The sequence below is a fragment of the Xiphophorus couchianus genome, chromosome 13 (assembly GCF_001444195.1).
Source record: "Xiphophorus couchianus chromosome 13, X_couchianus-1.0, whole genome shotgun sequence".
Taxonomy (NCBI): Eukaryota; Metazoa; Chordata; class Actinopteri; order Cyprinodontiformes; family Poeciliidae; genus Xiphophorus; species Xiphophorus couchianus.
This window is the reverse complement of record NC_040240.1, coordinates 26,867,536-26,886,657: the sequence shown is the minus strand read 5'-3', so window position 1 is coordinate 26,886,657 and position 19,122 is coordinate 26,867,536. Positions and strand designations below refer to the sequence as shown.

At 38.1% G+C, this 19,122-nt stretch overlaps 1 protein-coding gene across 2 annotated transcripts in view; it reads left to right on the top strand.

The window, feature by feature from the left end:
• Positions 1–18,808, top strand: part of gatad2b (GATA zinc finger domain containing 2B) — a 46,435-nt gene extending 27,627 nt beyond the window's left edge. Inside the window, exons 5-11 of one of the 2 annotated variants that reach the window (XM_028036910.1) lie at positions 950–1,078; positions 9,035–9,202; positions 11,256–11,625; positions 11,917–12,119; positions 13,125–13,235; positions 14,225–14,420; positions 16,360–18,808. In XM_028036910.1, coding sequence (XP_027892711.1) covers positions 950–1,078; positions 9,035–9,202; positions 11,256–11,625; positions 11,917–12,119; positions 13,125–13,235; positions 14,225–14,420; positions 16,360–16,496 — 1,314 coding nt within the window. In that variant the 3' untranslated portion in view covers positions 16,497–18,808. The remainder of the gene's footprint in view (positions 1–949; positions 1,079–9,034; positions 9,203–11,255; positions 11,626–11,916; positions 12,120–13,124; positions 13,236–14,224; positions 14,421–16,359) is intronic. The other variant, XM_028036911.1, reaches the window with a different exon arrangement.
• Positions 18,809–19,122: the final 314 nt, after the last annotated feature.

Below are 19,122 nucleotides of genomic sequence, written 5' to 3'. Positions count from 1 at the left end.
CCTTATAATGCGGTGCGCCTTATATATGAAAAAAGTTTTTAAAATAGGCCATTCATTGAAGGTGCGCCTTATAGTGCGGAAAATACGGTGTGTGTGTGTGTATATATATATACTGCAGCTTTAATAGCTTTCATCTGCAGTTTATTTATTGTCCTCACATTCAGTTGCAGTGCCAAAAGATTTCCGGTCTTCTCTTCTTGCAGATACTTATAATATTTTAATACTACTTGTAACAGTGTAAACATAACTGTTTAGATAATGTATCAGGACCAAAAAAAGTTGCCTCATGGCACAACTTACCTTGTGTATGGAGTAGGACTAAGTTGAGCAGATGTGGGGTAAATTGAACCATATGTATACTCTATCCTCCCCCCTAAGTTGACTCCACCCCTCACTCACCTCCTCCTAAACAAAAGTCACTTGTTCCCATCAAGCACATTCTTTATTTATACACAATTCATTGGTTTCAATAACTTTTTAGAGGCACAGCTGTAGTTCAGATGAGTCCAATTTAGAGATAGTACTCAAATGAGATTTTTTTTGTGATTTAGTTAAAGGTAAAGCTGAGGTAGTGTTTTTTTCTCAGCTTCCTCGCTGATAAGGCCATATAGAAAGATCTGGATGTGACATCAAGGAATGAAAGTGTTCCACAGTCTCCAGCTGGCAGGCATAGGCATCTTCAACAGGCATTTTCTTGATACAGTAGTCCTCTCTCTTTCAAGGCATCACTCTGTTTAATGCACACAAAGCCAGGGCCAGAATACAATAGGGCCAGGCTGGCTCCACAGTGCAAAAAGGCCTACTACATTCTTTTCAGCTTGTAGTAAATGTAGCAATACATTCTATGAAACCATTTAGGAAGAAAAACATATTGTATAAATTTTATGTGTAAAAAAGGACTTACAGCTCACTTATTACAACCTGAATGTAGATTGCTATCTGTGTGCAGGTCCCAGCGGTCCAGAGCTCTGCATCCTCTGTTCAGCCTCCTCCCATTCACAGCTCTTCAGGTATTGGAAAGTTGCCTGTGAGGCCAGGCTTGCACAACACTGAGCCTCAAAATCTCCGAACTGCACAGGTATTTCAGTGTGTTTTTCATATGAGGGACAAAATTAAGAATATTTTGTCCAGTGTTAAGGATTTGGGTTGAAGTACATTTTACAAAATATCTCTGTCTCTTCATTTAGACTTATTGTCACATACATTTACAGTCCTGAAAATGTCAACCCCCTGTTCCTATTTCCTCCAGTTTCTTATAAATCACAATGTAAGCTAAATGAATCCCCTGATCCCCAGGGATGAGACAGACACTCCTGGGAGCTTCTAGAATTTTTATAATGTAAAAAATGTTCTTAAAATCGGTTTGTGTAGTGTTGGTTCTGTATCAGTAATATGTAACATAACCAAACCAGATGACAGCCTTATCTGTGCTGGTTATAGCGTTGCATCAATTCCTGTCCTGCTATATCTTGCACGCTGCTGTGAGATACTGGATGTTTCTCTGGGCTCTGCACAGCCTGCACCTACACTGTAAAAATATCTTTAAAATTTATACTAAAAATTTGTAAAGTACCAACTGTTAGACTGTAACATCCTAAACATTATTTTGAAAATACATTGAATTACCATAACTCAAACATAAATTTTGCATTATGTTTTCTACAGACTGCAGAAATTATTTTTTACAGAGAATAGAATGCTGGTATGATATTACCTATTGTAATCACAAGATTTTTTTTGTCTTAGACATTATTCTTTTTTTCCATCTTTTTACATGTCTTTTTGTAGGCCTTAACATTTTCAAAAACTCACCAAACTTTGCCCAATATTGTTCCCAGTGTGAAATTTTCGGATTCCAGTGGAATCGAAAGTGGACGTGGCCACATTGCTCGACATCGCCCCCTAACAGGAGATAGGGCAAACCGTATATTGTGGAGATCTGAAATTCTGTACATAGGTAGCTCACCCCAAGTGAAGAAAAAAGGTCTCCTGGAGGTTTGCCGTAAAATGGACAGGGAGGCAGCCATTTTAGGTCAAAGGGCAAATTTTGGCCATTTTTGATATTTTCACACTTTGAACTTTAACAAACTCTTCCTAGGAATTTTGAGCTGTCATATTCATTTTCGGTGAAGGGACGTAGTTAAGGGATGGGGCATTAAAAGTTATCAACATCATGAGTTTTAGAGCATGTTTGTGTGTGTGGCCAAGCAACAAACTCACAAATGCAAAGAAAGCACTATAGCTTTCACATAAAATGTTCAATTGGCACCAAACTTGGTATGAGTGATCCACGTTGGATGTTGTCATATTCTGATGTCATCTAAGCCCCACCCCTTCAAAACAGGAAGTGTTTTAATGGGGCCCACTTTATAAATAATGTGTTTTAAGCTATAGATTTAAAAAAAAAAAAAAAATCAAGTCTTTTCAAGTAAACAGGTTCAAGTCCAATTCAAGTCTTGAACCTGTTAAGAAGTTAAGTTCAAGTCTCTGAACATTTTTTTAAGTCAATTCTAAAGTCTTAATATTAATTACTTGAGTCCAAGTCATGTGACTTGAGTCCCCACCTCTGCAGATAACAAGTTGGTCTTACTTACTTTAAAGTGCAAAGAGTTTTTTGCTGGAGGCCATGGGCATGGCGAAGTCACAGGTCACGCCCGTTGCCATACGTTGGCTCTAAATTCCACATATTTCAGCCGAGCTGTACCAAACTCACTGTGATCGGTCTTAATCCACCCACAAAAGGAATGCAGTCCAATATTTACTGGGCCTGGCCTAATTTCCCCACAGCGCCCTCTAGAGTACTTTAAATAATCACCCCCAACCAAGCTTTGACTGACAATCATGAAATTCAGCATGTGTATTTTCACAGGACCTTAAAAAAGTCTGTTGTAGCCATGAAGTCGGCCATTTTGGATCAGAGCCACTTTTATAAAAGTTGTATCTGAGCGAACTCCTCCTACAGCTTTTGACATACAGATTTCAGAATCCCTCAGCATCGTCTTTTGAGGCATTGAAGGTTAATAGTTATCAAAATCCTTTTTCTACATCAAAGTGTTTGGACGTGGCCAACCTCAAAATCTGACCATTCGCCATAAAGCATCAAGGTGGAATAACTTCCACACAGAAGCGCTCAGCTGCATCAAACTTTCTTTGTGTCATAATAGACCAAACCTAATCATATGTACCTGGTAAATTGATGACATCACCAATTTGCCATGTGAATTAATTATACTGATTATGTGTAATTTTATGCTCACCATACATCTGTCATATAGTAAGATAGCTGTACGTTAGGCAATGCTGTTTGCAATGTATTGTAGTGGGCAAAGAGGTAGTAGGCTTAGGGCAACAAGTCTTGACACAGTTTTTTATGCGTTTTTCAGATAACTTTGTGTTAGACTTCAAGGTTTACAGTTAATGCAGTTACTGTTGTTTGTTATGTAAACACGGAGTTCCCCAGATTGTATTTCTGCTTGATAGCAGCATCACTATCAAGACCACAGTACTGTTTAACATTTTTAACTCTGCAATCCTACAGTTGAGCAGTAGCTCTGAGCTTCCTGAACTCAACACAGTGTTGTCAGTCCAAGTGCATAACTGCTAGCTAGAAGGCGCTAGTTAATGGTGCTGAGACTGGCTTGGACTGGTCCGTCGAAGGATGCAGCCACTGAATTGAGACGCAACCTTTGAAATCAAGTTTCCGCTATTTCTGCACACTCAGAAAGAATCCCAGGTAAGCATCTTTCAGAGTTTAAATTGAAGCTAGCTAACTTTTACCAACTGATAAAAAAGTATATGTATTTCCCTTTAATTAATGTGAGCCGTGCTGTTAATTTACATGCTTTGCAGAAGTTAGGAAAGAAACATTTTTACTATATGGAGCACTTAATGCAAATTTTTCTCAGAAACACAACCCTTCCATTTCCATTTATATTAGCAGTTATTTAATATAGATGTATTTAGATGCTTCAAATTTTATTTCAGGTTACCTTCAGACAGCATATGCTTAGAGTTATTGTTAATGGCAGAAGCAGCTTCTTCAAGTATTGATTCACTTGAATTGAATTGCTTGGAATGAAATGTTCATGCATTCAAGTTAAAACAGTGAAGAACGCTTTAGCTTTTGTTTCAGTGCTTTAGTAATACTTGGAAGAAGATTCTAAGCTTAGTATCAGTGATAAAATTTTACTTTAACCTCTTAACTGTCACCCCCAAAATACTTGCATGTAAGTCACTGAGTCCATAAGGACATTGTTGTCCTCATGACAGTTAAGAGGCTGCAAGTTAAAAAAAACCTTAAATATTAAATATTTTGCAGTTTTTCTCAGTTGCTTGGGTGCATTTCTCAGAGCAGAATTTAAATTCTCAAAACTACTTGTTCAATCTTTGAATCATTGTGTCAATTGTTCACATCAAAAAAGCAGTTTCTCATTCCTTTGAGCAAGTTCAGCTGTCTCAAGTGAGGAGCTAGCTGTGGCTCTGCAACGCAAGCAAAACAAGCTCCAGTAAGTAAATACTTAAAACAAAAGACACATATCACCTTTTTTTACTTCCACTTCTCAATGGGATGAAATACATTAACAATAAAAATCATTTCATTACTTTAGCTGAATCATGATAGACTGCTTTGTTATGCCCTGAAATCAAGACTAGCAAAACTAGCCACATTGCATTGATAGACTTGAGCTTTTTTTATCGAAGGTGGCAAATATTTCAACCCCAGCCCCTCCCTCAAAATTGCATTTAAGAAATCTCCTTGTTTATTGTGCCCCCAATAATAAAATTGAAATTCCTCTTAATTTCTTAACCCATTGATGAATTTTTCTCAGCATGGCAAAGGTAGTGTAATGTAATTCCTACAACACTCCATGTACAATTTTCCATAAGGAGATTGTCCTATGTTTCCATTTAAATTTTTTTGTCTTTGTTCTCTGCATTTCTGTTGGTGTGAGAATTTTTTTTTAGCAAAGAGTGAGGGAAAAACTGTTTCAAAAACCAGAGAACCAGAGGAAAAACATTTATTCTTACTCAGTATTTATCCGAAGGCTTTACAGGGTTCGAAGACTCTGCTTACTGGACACAATCAGGAGAAAGAGCCCCTAACAGAACACAGCATACAGTTTTATAGAAAGGGTTCATTCCATTCACAGTTTGACAGTCTGCTTAGTTACAAACAGATAGAAGGCATCTTCTTTAACAAGAAACATGAATCCTTCTAGGACGTCATGAGGGTACAAGCAAAGAAATAATTTTATAACTTTATTGTAATTCAGAGGTCAGAGAAGTTTCAGAAGACTTTCCCATGAGCGTGTGCATTACACAAGAATCATTATACTGTTATGCATCGTTTTACTCATAATCATAGTAACCTTAAAATTTTCCACTACACTGTCTTTTCCTTTCTGAATCACCATGGTGTAGTCTGTCAACAAATTATATTAAAAACAGAAATGTGAATTTTGTCAAGTCTCCTGGCATTGATCTCCAACAATTATAGTTTACAGTTCTTGTCATCAAAACTTTAGGCATAGTCTACCACAGAATACCTCTCCAGACTACACTGTTGTATTGAAAACATGACTAGTCAATTTGACTGTCTTATCCAAACACAATGTGCCTCAGAACCTATCATTCTTAGGCACTAATACAGATAGTTAATTTTGAGAGATTAACTAAGAATTTTTACAAAGACTTTTGTTTTGCAAGCAAACAAATGCTGTTTTGCTTTTTGTATGAATTGTTCTGAGAAGTGCACTTACTGGTTTGCAAATGTCAAATATACCATACTGACTGAGAAAAACTGTAACAGCATAAATTGTCTTAACTCTCTCTTTGAATGTATGAAAAGTGTAAACATTTAGGTTTTCATTTCTGTAACTTTTCAGGGATTGGAATTTATATAAATGGCTGAGGACAACTTATTGGCCTTCATGACACCCAGACAAATGGTGAGTATCTATTTCATGAAATGCTCAACTTTTATATTTAATTTGTGTATTGAAATTTGGACTTAAAATTGTTTAATGTGTTACAAGGGTTCTTTGTGTTTGGGGACATAAATTTGCAAAAAGAAGAAAAGACCAAAGGCACTTTTGCCAAACAATAAAATGACTGTGGGGTGGAATCCAGACAACATAACACAAACCAGGCACCATCAAAGCGTCTTTAGAAATCCTTACGTTTACCTACCTTTTTGTCTGTGTTTTGAGCTGTACAAGGTTTTTACAAATTTTTAGTGTTCACATTTCGGTTTTATTTGTGAAGGGCCACCTACTTGCAAGGCCTAATATTTTCCAACTGAGCTCATAGCTCAGTAGCTCAGATACATGTGATGGATCTAGGTTTAACAGACATATTTAAAAAAAAAACAAACAAAAAAACTTTATACTGATGGGGAGGGGGATATTTCCCATTGCCATGTTAGTTCGGCTTTTAAAAATGGAAGTGTTCTGTATTTTCCTGGAATTGTTCCATTTTATGCAACTATTATCTTCAATTGTTATGAAATTGCTATATACATCAAAATTAACTTAAGAGAATTTTGACTTAATCATAGACACCTGCAGCTGACACCTTAAAATTGGCCTTTGTCTTTTTGAGAACCTCCCAGCCTTTCTGACTCTCTGCCTTTTGCTCATCACCACAACAATGCCTCTCCTTGCTGCCCATTAATGGCATTTATAGCTGTTCTTTGGAGCTCAACAGATGTGCAGTTACACTAGCTGTTTGATTACTGCTGCCACTAGTCTGGTGGCGATGCATGAGAGAGGGGTGCTCTGTGGAGCTGGGGCTTAGCTGAGGACTGCTGTTCCAAGACGAAGCTTTGTGTAAATGGGCAGCACATTGCATGAGGAAGCATTTAGGCACCACTGAATGGCTGACATGGGAGATCAGAGAATCTCTAAAGCATGTTTTGATGAGGGAATGACTCATTATGAACATGGAATTATAACAAGATATAAAGCTCGAACTTAAACAATTGATTGCAATATACACACCAAATAAGGGCTGTTTTAATTAAACAACCCTTTGTTTCTGAATTTTTGGGGGATTTTTTTTTTATTTTTGGACAGTGGTATTAGACCAGAGTCTTTCTACATTGAGTTTGTCTTGTGTCATTTATCCTGAATGAGTGCTCCAAAAAGTAAAACGTTGTAAAGAGAAACATGTTTATCCCAAATGGGACGATGGAATTCCTGTTTTCCAGGGAATTCAAGAAAATTCTCTGTAAAATAGGTCTTTGTCTGATGTTTTTGTCTGGTTGCAGCGGCACCTCAGTTGACAGAAACACTTATTTAAGAACTTAGGAATTTTCAATCAGAAATGACAACATCACCTGTTTAAAGTTCCAGTCTGTATTATACTTTGTCAAACCAGTCTTAAGCCTAGACCCAATGACTCAGCCTTGCCAAGGCAATGTTGAGGTAAGCAGTGGTTCATTTCACAGTAGCAAACAATGCCAGATGTCTTTATTTGTATTTTTAAGAAGGTTATACATTTTCAGGCGTTACTGTAAAACCCTGTCAGTGTGCAATTCAACAAGGGTGAAACAAACACAAATGCTGAGTTTATAAGACGTTCATGTAGTTCATCATTTTAACTTTTGCTTTTTTTCTGTTTTCCAACTGCAGAGGATCTTGCGATGAACACTTGACTGACAACATATGAGCCTCAAGCTCTACTGGTGATTTTAAAGATGATGTCCATGTTACACGTCTTCTTCAGCAAAGTCTGGACTCAGCCACTTGTTACTCTTGATCAACCCAGAGCAAAGAGTCCTTTTGTCACATGAATTTCTTCCACCATGGATTATTCCTCATGTGGACACATGCTGGGGTTTTTTCAGATCTCAGTAGTGTCATGTGAGGATACTAGACAGAAAATTGAATCTGTTCTGTTTTTAACTGAATGTTTAAGTAGAAATTGTTTCTGTAAGTGTATTAGTCATAGCCTGTATTTTTGTTTACTTTGGACTTATTTCCTGTATAATTTCCCATTTTGAAATGCTGACAAACTACTTGTGTGTTGTGCTGTATTTTTAATAGTAAAATTTTGGCATCTGCAGCTGCCGGTAATTTATCATAGACTTGATTTTTACAATAAAATGTCATAATATATTATGCAGTTTTCCCATGTTTTTTTTACTGATGTACATTAATTATGTTTACAGTATATCTGTTGTTTTTATAGTAATTTTCTATAAATAGTTTCAGTTTTATTCAGTTTATTCACTCAATTTAAAAAATTCCATGATAAACTTACAACACATTCTCTGGGTTTGGCGGTTGAAAGGAAGAACGATACTTGTCTGACTGCATTGTGCTAAATGTAAAGTTTGGTGGAAGGAGGATTATGGTGTGAGGTTTCTTTTCAGGAGCTGGATTTGGCCCTTTGATTCCAGTCCCAGTACCAAGTCATTTTAGATAATTCCATGCTCCCAACTTTGTGGGAACAGTTTGGAGTTGACCCCTTTCTTTTCCAACATAACTGAGCACCAGAGCACAAAGCACAATGTCACCAGGTGACTTTGAACCCATACAAGCACTAAACAGATGCAGACAAAACTGAAATGGTCATCTTTGGACCAATCTAGAGTCAACACTCAGCTTCAGTTATTACTGCTAGAAAGTAGAAATCATGCCTGAAATCTGGGAGTAGTGATGGACTCTGACCTGAACCTTCAGAGCCACATAAAGACAGTTACAAAGTCAGCCTTCTATCACCTGAAGAACATTTTTAGGATTACAGGACTAGTGTCTCAGCGAGATCTAGAAAAACTCATCCATGTGTTTAACTTTATTTGCATTGATTACTGTAACAATGTCTTCACAGGTCTGCCTAAAAAAAGAAATAGCATACAGCTGCAGCTGATACAGAACGCTGCTGCTCACATTTTCACAAAAACCAGGAAAATAGAGCATGTTACCCCAATTCTAAAATCCAGAGCCTTGAATTTTTAAGGGTGGTGTTCCAGTCCTTAAGGTAACAATCCTCATTTCCCTCTAATGCTGTTTGTTCGTTCTTCCTTTTTTAGGGTCATACAGTCATTCGTTCTGCCAATACCAGCCTTCCTCCAATGCTTATGTCCCAACGAGTGATTGCCCCCAGTCCATCCCAACTACAGGGCCAGAGGGTGTCCTCCAAACCTGGGATGCCACGATCCAGCTCATCCAGCATGACCAGTGCGGTAAACTATCAGCAGGTGGGAATTTCTCCTGGCCTCATTTATTCAAGCTGCAAGTGTTTTTGTTGTTGTTGTTGTTTTGACCAATCAAAGAGAATTGGTCAGTGGTTGGAATAAAGTTGTCAACCATAGTCTAATTAAGGTGTTTGACAAGTTTTAGTTCTGTGGGCAGAGTTACTTCACTGACTTAAATAGATATTCAGAGATCATCTCAAGGCAATAAAAAGACCCAAAAGTTGGTTCTATTCACATATGAACAATGAGGCTTTTAAATATGATATGGGGAAAAAATATCCTTAAACTTTGTTGTAATCCTGCACAGCTGCATCTTTGATTTCCAGCCATTTATTGCATGTCTTTCTTTGCACTTCTTTCCCGACTGCACCACCAGTACCAAAAAAACTTTCAAAAAATATTGAGTGGTTTCATAATACACTGCCTGGCCAAAAAAAAAGTCGCCACCAAAAAATGGTCACACTCTCTAATATTTTGTTGGACCGCCTTTAGCTTTGATTACAGCCCGCATTCGCTGTGGCATTGTTTCAATAAGCTTCTGCAGTGTCACAAGATTTATTTCCATCCAGTGTTGCATTTATCTTTCACCAAGATCTTGTATTGATGATGGGAGAGTCTGACCACTGCGCAAAGCCTTCTCCAGCACATCCCAAAGATTCTCAATGGGGTTAAGGTCTGGACTCTGTGGTGGCCAATCCATGTGTGAAAAAGATGTCTCATGCTCCCTGAACCACTCTTTCACAATGTGAGCCTGATGAATCCTGGTATTGTCATCTTGGAATATGCCCGTTCCCTTTGGGAAGACAAAATCCATTGATGGAATAACCTGGTCATTCAGTATATTCAGGTAGTCAGCTGACCTCATTCTTTGGGCACACAATGTTGCTGAACCTAGACCTGACCAACTGCAGCAACCCCAGATCATAGCACTGCCCCCACAGGCTTGTACAGTAGGCACTAGGCATGATGGGTGCCTCACTTTACCTGCCTCTCTTTTTACCCTGATGCGCCCATCACTCTGGAACAGGGTAAATCTGGACTCATCAGACCACATGACCCTCTTCCATTCCTCCAGAGTCCAATCTTTATGCTCCCTAGCAAACTGAAGCCTTTTTTTCTGGTTAGCCTTACTGATTAGAGGTTTTCTTATGGCTACACAGCTGTTCAATCCCAACCCCTTGAGTTCCCTTCGCATTGTGCGTGTGGAAATGCTTTTGCGTTCACAATTAAACATACTCCTGAGTTCTGCTGTTGTTTTTCTTCGATTTGATTTGACCAAACGTTTAAGTAATCGCCGATCACGATCATTCAGGATTTTTTTCCGACCATATTTCTTCCTGAAAGACGATGGTTCCCCACCATCCTTCCAGTTTTTAATGATGCGTTGTACAGTTCTTAACCCAATTCTAGTAGTTTCTGCAATCTCCTTAGATGTTTTCTCTGCTTGATGCATGCCAATGATTTGACCCTTCTTAAACAGACTAACATCTTTTCCACGACCACAGGATGTGTCTTTTGCCATGGTTGTTTAAGAAATGAGGAGTTACTCATTGCATCAGCTGGTGTTAAATAACTTGTTGCCAGCTGAAAGATAATCGCCTATGCAGTACTTATCCAATAGGAGGCTTGTACCTATTTGCTTAGTTCAATCCAGGTGGCGACTTTTTTTTTGGCCAGGCAGTGTATTTCTCTCCACTTCATCCAAGAAAACAATAATTAGAACATTGCAAGTTAATATTTTGTTGTACATTTTACAAAGCCAGAATATTCTGCTGTTAAATAAAGTTGAGGTGTCATTGGTGTAAAACAATTGTTTGAGCATGTATTTGCTTTGGTTTGTGAATATTTGTAATCCTTACAAACCATAGACTGCATTTGATCCAGAATGTGTTCCAGGTGGAACCTGTTAGAAAAGTTGTATTACTTTGTTTCTTCTATGCAAACATTTGGCGTAAAATTTTGGGGAACAAGTACTGTCCATGATACTTCCTAATGGCTGCAATTCAATAATTTGTCTTAAGTGTTTTGTTTTTGATAAGCCTAATATGCCTTACAGGCCAGCCAGCAGGTGGCAGCTTCCCAGCGCTCCAGCTCCAGTGCCATGTACATGAACCTGGCCCACATGCAGGCAGCAGCAGCAGTGGGGGCCAGTGGTGTGACAGGCGGTCTTGCTGGAGCTTCAGCAGTCAGCCCATCCACCATGTCTGGCTCGGCCAGTGGAGCAGTTAGCTCCATGGCTGATCAGGCCAGCAGTCAGGCAGCTGCCAAGCTGGCTCTACGGAAGCAGCTGGAAAAAACCTTGCTGGAGATCCCTCCACCTAAACCCCCAGCCCCACTGCTCCACTTCCTCCCCTCTGCAGCTAACAGTGAGTTTATCTACATGGTGGGCTTGGAGGAAGTGGTACAGAGTGTCCTGGACAGTCAGGGTAAGTACTTAAAGAAACAGTTTAAGATTAGAACTCTAAAAAACAACTGAGATGTACGGACAGACAAAGTATGAGTAGTAATAACACCTTATTTGTAGCAAGGTACCAATGTGTAAAATGACTATTCATATGAGGCTCTGCAACTAGTCTGCCTCTTTTGGAGAGAAAGAAATTGGTTTAAGTTTATGGAGATTTGATAAAAAGTAGAAAAATGTTTGTCAGAGTACTTAAAGTTATGGATATCTGGTGCAGCTCGTCATTAGTTGTGCTGAAACAATGCGTTTTGTGCAGGTAAATTCAGGGGGTCTTTGGCCCGTATGGAGCCTTTCTTCTGTGCCCAGTGCAGAACAGACTTCACACCCCACTGGAAGCAAGAGAAGAGTGGCAGAATCCTCTGTGAGCAGTGCATGACATCCAATCAGAAGAAGGCTCTGAAAGCAGAGCATACCAACAGACTGAAAAATGCTTTTGTGAAGGCTCTTCAGCAGGAACAGGTCAGCATTGATATGATATTGACCCGTTACTGGTCTGAAGGTATACATCTGCTATAAAAAGCTACACTTTTAAATTGGGAAAATATTGCTTTATGTCTTTATAAGATACAACAAAGAAGTAAGACAAAGTTCTGGGGTGAGCAGAGTTCAAATCGGAGCTGTGCCTGTCCTTCACCCATTTTAACACATTTGGTCTCTTTCATTTTTGTTTTCAAGAATGATAGCAGGTGTTGTGCACAAACTACTATTAATATGGTAGGGCTTTTTGAAAGTTAGGTTGTTAGTCTAAAATTCTAAATCAATATGTCTAATAAGTCCAGTGCAAGCAACCTAGTAGAGCCTAAAACCTGGATAACTATCCAATTAATATTAACTTCATATGTTAATCATGAAAGTGCAGAAAAGCAAACCCTGCAATAAACACAATTACGTAATGATTTCTACGAAAGTTAGCATGTGTTTATTTAGTCTGTTGCTTTGACGTTCCACCAATAAATCTTTTGAAGTGACCAACTGTATCAACAGATACTGACTTTTATCCTACTACTGCATTTAATACTTGATTTTTCTAGATGTTTTTAGCTCAAAAATCTTATTTGCAATGCATTGACACATAAAAGTCTGTTCTTAGAGCAATTTCTAAGGCACCAAATGTGACAAGTTTTTGTTTTTTGTTGGCCATTGGATAATTTTATCTTTTATTTTTAAAACAACTGAGTAAAAATACCACAGCTTCACAGTATCATAGTACTGAGTCTCACGGGGTGAGAATCTAATGTCAACCCATCAACACCCTGATTTATGTTTAATTTTCCCAATAAACACTGTAAGTTGTAAGGTTAACTTTGAGGTTTGAGGACAAAACTAAAATCTTTCTTTTTCATGTGCTACTTAAGTTGTTTTTGTTATTTTTCCTTAAAATCACACTGACCAAGACCATTGGTAAGGCTTCACCCCTAACCTTTTCATTGAGAGTAATGAACTGTAACTGTGTGGGTCTGTCAGGAGATCGAACAGAGGTTACAGCAGCAGGCAGCTCTCTCTCCCAGCTCCGCTGCTACTGGCTCCAATGTCTCCAAGACTGACACAATGATCCGACAGCATGCCCTGCGCCAGGTACACTGCATCACTCTTCATAATGTTTTAGGAATGTGTGCTGGAAGTATTTATGTTACACCAATAAAAAAAAACATTGCATTCATGCCAAATTAAATGTTCTCTATTATTATTGGATAATTGCAGTCTATTTGACAATTTTGATGCTAATTGAGAAGATATACAAGCAAATCTGTTGCAAAAACAGTTTATATATAACCAAACACTAACAGAGTTACATTGCTATAGCAATTGTGATGTTCAACTTTATATAATTCTAGTGTTTCTTCAGGTGTACTTTTGCAGCTATGGTTTTAGTTTCTTCCTCAACCTTAGAAAAATGAGCTGTTTATCAGCAGGGTTTACTAAACATTTAATAATTCACAGAAACGGGTAGGGGAAGGGAACAAAAACTATAGGATAAAGAACCATAGAATTTCCTGAATTTTCTCTTGAATTTAATTGAAAATAATTTTGGAATGATATGATCAAACCCTTTGGTTTCAGAACCAAATAATTTAACTGTGTTCCTTGAAACTGGAAACCACCAACCATCTATTTCCTAGTTACCAAAAGTTACACAAAGGGGCCCAGTATCTTGCCCCTGGGTCCCCTGGCTCCCTTTTTGACAGATTGCAGTGCTCCTTCTACTTTCTGATCAGAGCACACCGACTTTGCTAAATACTCTTATTAGTTATTTTTAGTAACCGCAATGTCCAGGGGATACTGGTGTGACCAAAATTGAGATATCTTTTTTTTGCCTTTCTATTTTTTTAACAATGGGGAATTTATCATTATATAAAAATATCTAGTTCTTGTATTGTGGACAGGAATTGTTTTGGGGGTTTTTTAAATTGAAGAATTGTTGTGTAGTTGAAGTAGATTATTCACTAAATCTCTAAAGGTTTTGTTAGCAACTACTTTATAAGTCACTAAAATATATAAAATTGAGCTGTCTGATTGTACATATAAGGTGAAGTTAGCGATGATGTTTTGTTTTTTGTATCTAGGCTCAGCAGCCTCAGGCTTCTCTGCAGCGAGGTTTGTCTAACTCTGCAAGAGGCGTCCTTTCCAACTTTGCTCAGGCTTCTCAGCTGTCTGTGGCCAGCAGCCTCATGGGAATGAGCAGTGCTAAGCACTGTGGTAGTGGTGGGAGTAGTAACAGACTGCAGCATGACAGCCGCCGTCAAATTTACAACATCCCAGGTAAGGACAAACTATTAGTTTTCTTTTTTTACATAGATAGACATTAATAACTTATGAACAGCAGAATGTATATTACATTGTTTCAGTATTTATAAAATAGGGACAATTCAACAAAAATTGTGAAACATTTCAACATCTTAATTGTGATGCACAAAGGCAAATGTATGAACAAGTCGGCAGAGCAGAAACGGAAAATAAAAGCTAAAAAACTAATGTCTGAGAAAACAGTGATTCTTGTTCAGGGTTTGTTGGGCAAAGTACACTAGTTCAAGTCATAAAGAAACATTTCCATTCTTTAAAATTCGGTTATCTGAAATTTTAAAATGGTAAACTTTGTGTTTGAATTCAGCTTGTTTAGAGTAAATCTGAACCATTTGAGAAGGTCATTTGAGCCATGCGGGGAATTCAAAGCTGACTAGAATACTGGGCTTTATGTATGCTCAGTATGCTAGACATACTGAGTATATAGTATGTCTAGCATAGTGTATGCTAGGCATATAGTATGCTTTTGTTTTGGTTTTGGCCAGTAAGTTGCAAGTTTGAAGTAAAGACATGGCTCATTAACATCTCTAACACATTACTCAACCCATGCTGGTAACGGGCGTTCAAATACTTCAGAGATGACATAATCCACAATAAACATACAGGAATGTTTATGGTGGATAAACCATAAACATACTGAATTGATGTCCTGTAGGTGAGTGACAGAACTTATTTTTTTAGAAGGCTATTACGATCTGTGTGCCACCGGCAGCAAGGTGGCACACAGATTGTGTTTTACACTTCTTACACTCTATTACTAACATTTTTTTTAGTAATATCATTCTTAAACATTTTGGCGATTTGGTGGCGAGGCAGTTATACCAATGCCTCGCCACCAGTATAACCGTGACAAGGCAGTGAACAGTGCACTGCACACAGCAGGATGATCAATTACAATTATCATAAGCGATAATCTTAGAGCGCAGAACGTTCTAAGATTTTCAGAAGGGAAAAATCGGGACCAAAAATTGTTCCACGTGAACTAGGTTTAAGACAAAACCTCACAGCCTTGTTGGAAAATGAAACAAAAGCTGAAAACTTCTAAAAATCTGTATTTCTAACTAAATAAGCCAAGTCATACCTCCTGAGAGTAGCTCCTGGATGTGACGTTCCCAACCAATTTGATTCTTTCTATGCTGTGAACGGTAGAACTCGAGTCTGTTAGTGACAGCTGTTCTCATTTTTTTACAACTTAGCTTGCTTATAATGCTCTGCATTCACTTCAATACCTATTGTTATTTTTATGTAACTTAAAATGATTTGACAGAGTTAGGATATCTTTTATGGTGCAGAAGGGATTTTTGTTTAACCAAGAGCAACTCAAGTCTATTTTTATTTTGTTATCATTCTAAATTAAACTTGCCCTAAAGTATTATTAACACACACAACATTTGTAGTAAAGAACAGTATATGGGTAGTTAACATTTATAATTGAAAAAGTGTTTTATGGAAATACATAGCCATTTTTAAGGTGGTTGTTTTGCAACATTCAAATATTAATTTTACTTTATATAGATGATTATACTTTTTGTGAATTTCACTCATAAAAACTGTATAAGGGATACAATGATTTTAGAAAAATTGCAAATGTTCAAAAATGTACATTTTTAATGACTCTTTATAGTGAGTGGATCCTGAAGAATCAGTTCCCTTCAAAGAGCCATAAAGCTTAGGAAAGCTTAGAAGCCACACTTTCAGAATCTGTAAATAATTCAAAATGTCCCCAAGTAGACTTGTTCATGGTTTTGTCATGACCAGTCACAATTCTTTGTTCATATCCTTATTTAAATGTACCAGTGTACTGGCTGTAAGTGGTGGTATTGTGTAAGAAGTGTTTCCTGTGTTGTTTAGTGCATCAATCTTTTGTGCTCTATATTTGTCTGATTTGTTCCTGTAGGGTTAAATATTGCCTACCTGAACCCTGCAGCTGTTGGAGCCCATAAGACTTCCAGCTTAGCAGACCGGCAGAGAGAGTACCTGTTGGACATGATCCCACCTCGGTCCATATCGCAGTCCATCACCGGGCAAAAATGAGCCCCATTAATTTCTCATGTGTGTCAGAGGCCAGCCTCGTTTGATAACTTCCCCCATTCTGAGGCACTCCCAGATCAGCTGATATGTTCACCCCACAGTTTCATCGCATGCAGTGCCTGTCCGTGTGCCTACCTTAGACCAACCCATGAGAACCTACCAAGCTGAACAAAACACAAGCTGTCAGTGCATCTCAGTTGTTCTTATTATAGCAGAAATTCCCTTCTTCTGTAATTCCCTTTATAATCACTGGTGGTAGCGCCTATACTTGCAACTGCCATTTAAGCTTAAGTTAGCGTTATTCATTATTTTATAATTTGCTTTTGAAGTGTTTGTCTGATATTTCTGTTTCTCTATTGTTTATCCTTTACTTCAAGACACCCAGTCATTGTCAATTTAGTGAGACAATTTGAAAATGTTCTTTTTTTCTCACTTCCAAAGCTATTATGACTATTGATGAGAATAGAAGATCAGCAGGGTTCACTCTGGTTGCTATGCAACATAAAGTTACTCTAAAGTTTGTAAACATGATTTGTTTGCCAAGTAGTATTAAAAGAAAGTGAAAAATTCTGTTGGGAACAAAAACAGATAACATTAGGCAGAATTCGATCTTGAAAGACTATGCTGTTTTAAAGAATTGAACATTTGAGAGCAAAGTGCTTTCCATGGATCATCTCAATGACCTGCTTCAAAGAGATCATCAGAGTCATCACAACGATCCACACCCAGAACTGATTTCAGCCTGGGGTTCAGGGCAACACCTGGATATCTTGAAGTAAGCCCCAACCAACGTCTGTACCCACCAACTGAAAAAAGAAAATTATGTACAAAAGAGAATCTTGTGGAAATTAAGTTTGGAAACCCTCTCCACCATTCTTCAGCAAGGGGTTTCCTTTGCTTTAGTTAAGTTGTCAGTCTTCTGCTGACATCTATATGTTGTCAGCAAAACATATAGATGTTTTGCTGACAAGTGTGTAGGACATTCTGTTACTAGCACCATCAGATGAAGGAGGTGGCGGGCTGATGAACGAGAAGACAGAGGTGCCTGAACTGGCTAACTGTTGAGAAACCAGTTCACGTCGGTTGTCCTGACCTGCCAACAACCTCTCCATGCAGCTGTCCTTCATAGTTTTACCTCTTCATTATTCACATAGTGAACTCTTTTTATCCCAGCAGTTCCTTTAGAGAATGTACCAAACATACAACTTCAGTCTACATCCAGATCACAGATTCTGTACCTAAAATACCCAACTCTGGGTTCTGGTTCCAGTCTGTGTTCTTACTTTTGTAATTCCTGCATCTGCTCTTTCCCATTCTTTATATTTGTTTCTTTTTTTGTGCGCCGTCTCCAAAAGATTTGGTGGTCTACCTGAGAGGTGTCGGCCACTGGAGACGATAATAATCTAAGACATTAACTGTTGAAAAATCTATGGATTGTGTATAGATACCTAACTTCAGAGAATAAAGGGTGTGAATGTTTTACAGGAGAGACTGGATCAATCAATGTGTGCACATTGTGCTCACAAGTCGCCTCACTCAAGAGGAGCACTTTTCATATTTCCAAATGGAAATTTTGTTTGTTTTCTGGCAAGGAGGAAATGAATGTTGGAATGAAAGTGCATATGCATTGTTTATTGCTGATTAAATGTTTAGACCCCTGAACACATACCATCCTAACTACAGTATTCTGTCAATCTATGAAACACCAACAAGTTTAAAGTGTGCCCAGTTTAACTTTTTACAGTAATGTGTTTCATTTTCAATGCCATGTTAATAAATATTAGTATCAGATTCTTTTCACTGATAGAGCCTTCCTCTCACTTGTACCTTTCTTGTAAAGAAAGGTATGACCTTACTTTCCTTACACCTCAAAAATTATATCCAGAGTATTTCACTGTACACTTTTCTCTGCTTTGATAGACAATCTCCATTCTTCTGTGATATACTCAGTGAGCAGGATATGGGCTCTGCTGGCAGTTCAAGGTTTGACCTTTTGATTTTCATGTTCATGGCATTATAAAAGTCTCCAGCATGAAGGTGCAGTACTTTGTGTTTTCTGTGATAGATGGTCTTGTTGTAAGGGACCCTTTATGGTGAAGGCCTTTGCACAGTTTCATTGTGTTGATGCCAGGTCCCAGTGGTTTCTGACCCTCTTGTCTGATGAGGAAAACTTATGTGATAAGCTGGTTTGCCAGTTCATAAGAGAAAATGAAGTTTGAGAGATTTCTCATCTCTGGAGCTTTTTGAATTCTTTTATTTGTTCCTGAGTAATGACCTGTACAAATTTCGATAAAGATTTACTCTTTGCACAGTAATTTCTTTTTTTTTTTTGAAAGTGTCCATGTTGTTTTCTTCATTCTGACTGTGGTTATATTTGCACACTTCTTTGTTTGCAGGGTCTTTAGCTTCACCTTTTGAACAGGAGATGGTGCATGATCCATATTCACACTTTGTTGGCTGGAGCAGGACTTGAAGAACTCTCACATATGATAAAATGTTAGTTGCACAGGTCCTTGCATCTACTTGGACTCTGAGACCATAAACTGCATGGTAGACTGCCCAGGCCACCTGACTGAAGCTGTCTGTGTTGTGCTTAGTTAGTTTGCAATAACTCAGGTATTTCAAACAG